Source organism: Akebia trifoliata, chromosome 12 (genome assembly GCF_017979445.1).
Source record: "Akebia trifoliata isolate Shusen 1 chromosome 12, ASM1797944v1, whole genome shotgun sequence".
Lineage (NCBI taxonomy): Eukaryota > Viridiplantae > Streptophyta > Magnoliopsida > Ranunculales > Lardizabalaceae > Akebia > Akebia trifoliata.
Genome location: NC_141386.1, coordinates 30313501 through 30315762, shown reverse-complemented (window position 1 = coordinate 30315762; position 2262 = coordinate 30313501). Strand labels below are relative to the sequence as shown.

Genomic DNA, 2262 nt, shown 5'->3' with positions numbered 1-2262 from the left:
TTATTCGTGATTCTTGAAACATAATATTTTCTTAATAATATTTATTAACATTGGTCACATATATCTACCTGTCTTGTATGATTCACGGAAGCATGATAGTTTCTATATTAACATTTTTTGGATAGTGTGCATAAAAGTTACATTTTTTTCATCATGTATTCATGCATCAATTTATCTATCATATTTGCTCTCCACATTAAATGCATTAGTGGTGTGTGGGGAGAAATTGGAACTTTCAGTTCTTTGAGATCTAAAGGATGTGATTTCCATATAATAATGAATATTGGTTGCATATATCTACTTATTTGTATCATACACTTATTGAACTATGAAAAATTAGCCCAAACTATGTTTTGTATATCATACATGTGAACATTGGTTGTATGAAACATAATGCAGCGTATCTGAATTATAAACTGCTTCATTTTCTGCCTAGAAATTGAGTTATATTTTTTCTTTTTGATAGATACAGAAATTTATTGAAATGAGAAAGGAGGAAGAAGACGAAGGAGGACGAGAGGCCTTCCTACCTAAACTTAAACTAAACATTATTATCAAAAGCAGTCAAATGGAGGGGTGAAGGGTCTTGCTTACTGAAACACAAAGAACGCAAGTTATCAATATATGAAAGTTGATCACGATCCAAATCTGAAAGTTCTTGCTGGCTTATGGTTTTAAAAAAAAAATTCAATTTTACCAAGAAGTTTTGCTGCTTTATGGATGCTCTTTTCTCCCCTTTTAATGTCTTTGCAAAAGCACATTAAGGATATAACATGTGGTGGTTTGTAAGGCAAGCACCCAATATGTCAGAGATTGTTTGAGATAATCCTTCAAACAATGCATCTATTGTCTGGTCGTGGTTGCCATCGTGAACCTGTAGAATAGTTTAACCGAGCCTATACATGGAATTTGCTGCTACTACCTTGGCAGGCCATTCAAGAGCTATCATTTCACATCTAGTTCTAGGACTACTGTTCGTGAACTCCATGACATAGTTCTTTCCAGTATCAGAAAGTTTTTTAACAATTAGTATAAGGTTTTTCCCTTCAAGGTCAAGGGACAATTTCTGAAGGTCCTCGTCTAACCACTTATTATAAAGGTCAATCCGTAGCCACACAATATCTGCCGCCTTTCTGATGTTCGTAAACTCTCCTTTCTTGGCCAGTTTCTTTTCTACGAGTATGACGTACCTGAGGCCTTCCCTTACGCCATTCAACAACTTTTTGATTAGATGATTGTCGATTTTGGGAAGTAACATGGCAATGCTTAATAGTATCACCACTGTTAGAGCCCAACCATGAGGAGCTTCTTCAGAACATAGTGTGGGAACTTGATCACGATCAAGGTTTCTCACTCCTTTGAGACCCTTTGACATGGACGACTTCTCCAAAAGTTGGGTAAGATAAGTTGGTTGCCTCGTTCTTCCTCTGTGGATCAAATGATCTGCAGCCTCACAACAGTTCTTCTCAATTAGCTCGACCAATTTCTCCTTCCCTTCAAGATGTATCATAATATGGCTGAGGTCTAGCTTCAAACTAGGTCCTGAATCCAACCTCGAGTCATTATTTATAACATTTCCATTGGATTTGGTCCAGCAGCAACCATATGAGAACTTTCTAATCTGGTTTACAAACATTATCGAAGTAAACAGAACAGCTTTGCTTATTACCACTATTGCAGTCTGCATTCCTATACAGAAGTCCAGAAGTATATTTTTTGTGGTGTGCATTACCTTCCTACATTGTTGTCCATGGATGTGTAAAGTGGCGGGACTCTCCTTCCACTTTTCTAATCTCTTGGTCCAACACTTCTCTACTTTAAACTCATTTTTGCAGCTATGTTTCCCTCTTTCAAGGCACCTAAAATGTTTAATGACATTGAGCCATCTACAAACCGGGGCAATGGTACCAACCCCTACTGCGGTACACTGAACAACAAGAACCAGTGTGGTTGACCCATTGTAATCAGATTCACCCCCACAAAATTTCATGGAGCTAACAAAAGATCAAAGGATGGCTTCTGTTAAGATCAAAGTGTTGAGGACACAAAATGCCCCTAAAGCAGTGCATGTCACCCAATTCCCCATCATAAACCGAGGGCAACAAGTATGAACCATCATCCAAGATTTTGTAACATGTTCTCTTAGTGTCATAACCGAAGATTCTCCATCTTTACCTAAGGCTTTATCCTTAGCTTGTTTGAGTTTTAAACAGTATTGTTGTTCTAGAAAATGTTTTGTGGTTGAAACAGTTAAAGTGGAGA

At 37.3% G+C, this 2262-nt stretch overlaps 1 protein-coding gene across 1 annotated transcript; it reads right to left on the bottom strand.

Moving 5' to 3' along the window:
- Positions 1 to 886: 886 nt before the first annotated feature.
- Positions 887 to 1990, bottom strand: LOC147389425 (uncharacterized). The gene has a single exon (XM_086419774.1). It carries the CDS (start codon positions 1988 to 1990, stop codon positions 887 to 889), a length of 1104 nt encoding a protein of 367 aa, XP_086275900.1.
- Between the last annotated feature and the right edge of the window lie 272 nt (positions 1991 to 2262).

Coding starts and splice junctions, on each gene's coding strand:
- LOC147389425 (XM_086419774.1), bottom strand. CDS start 1,990: ATGAAATTTTGTGGGGGTGAATCTGATTACAATGGGTCAACCACACTG.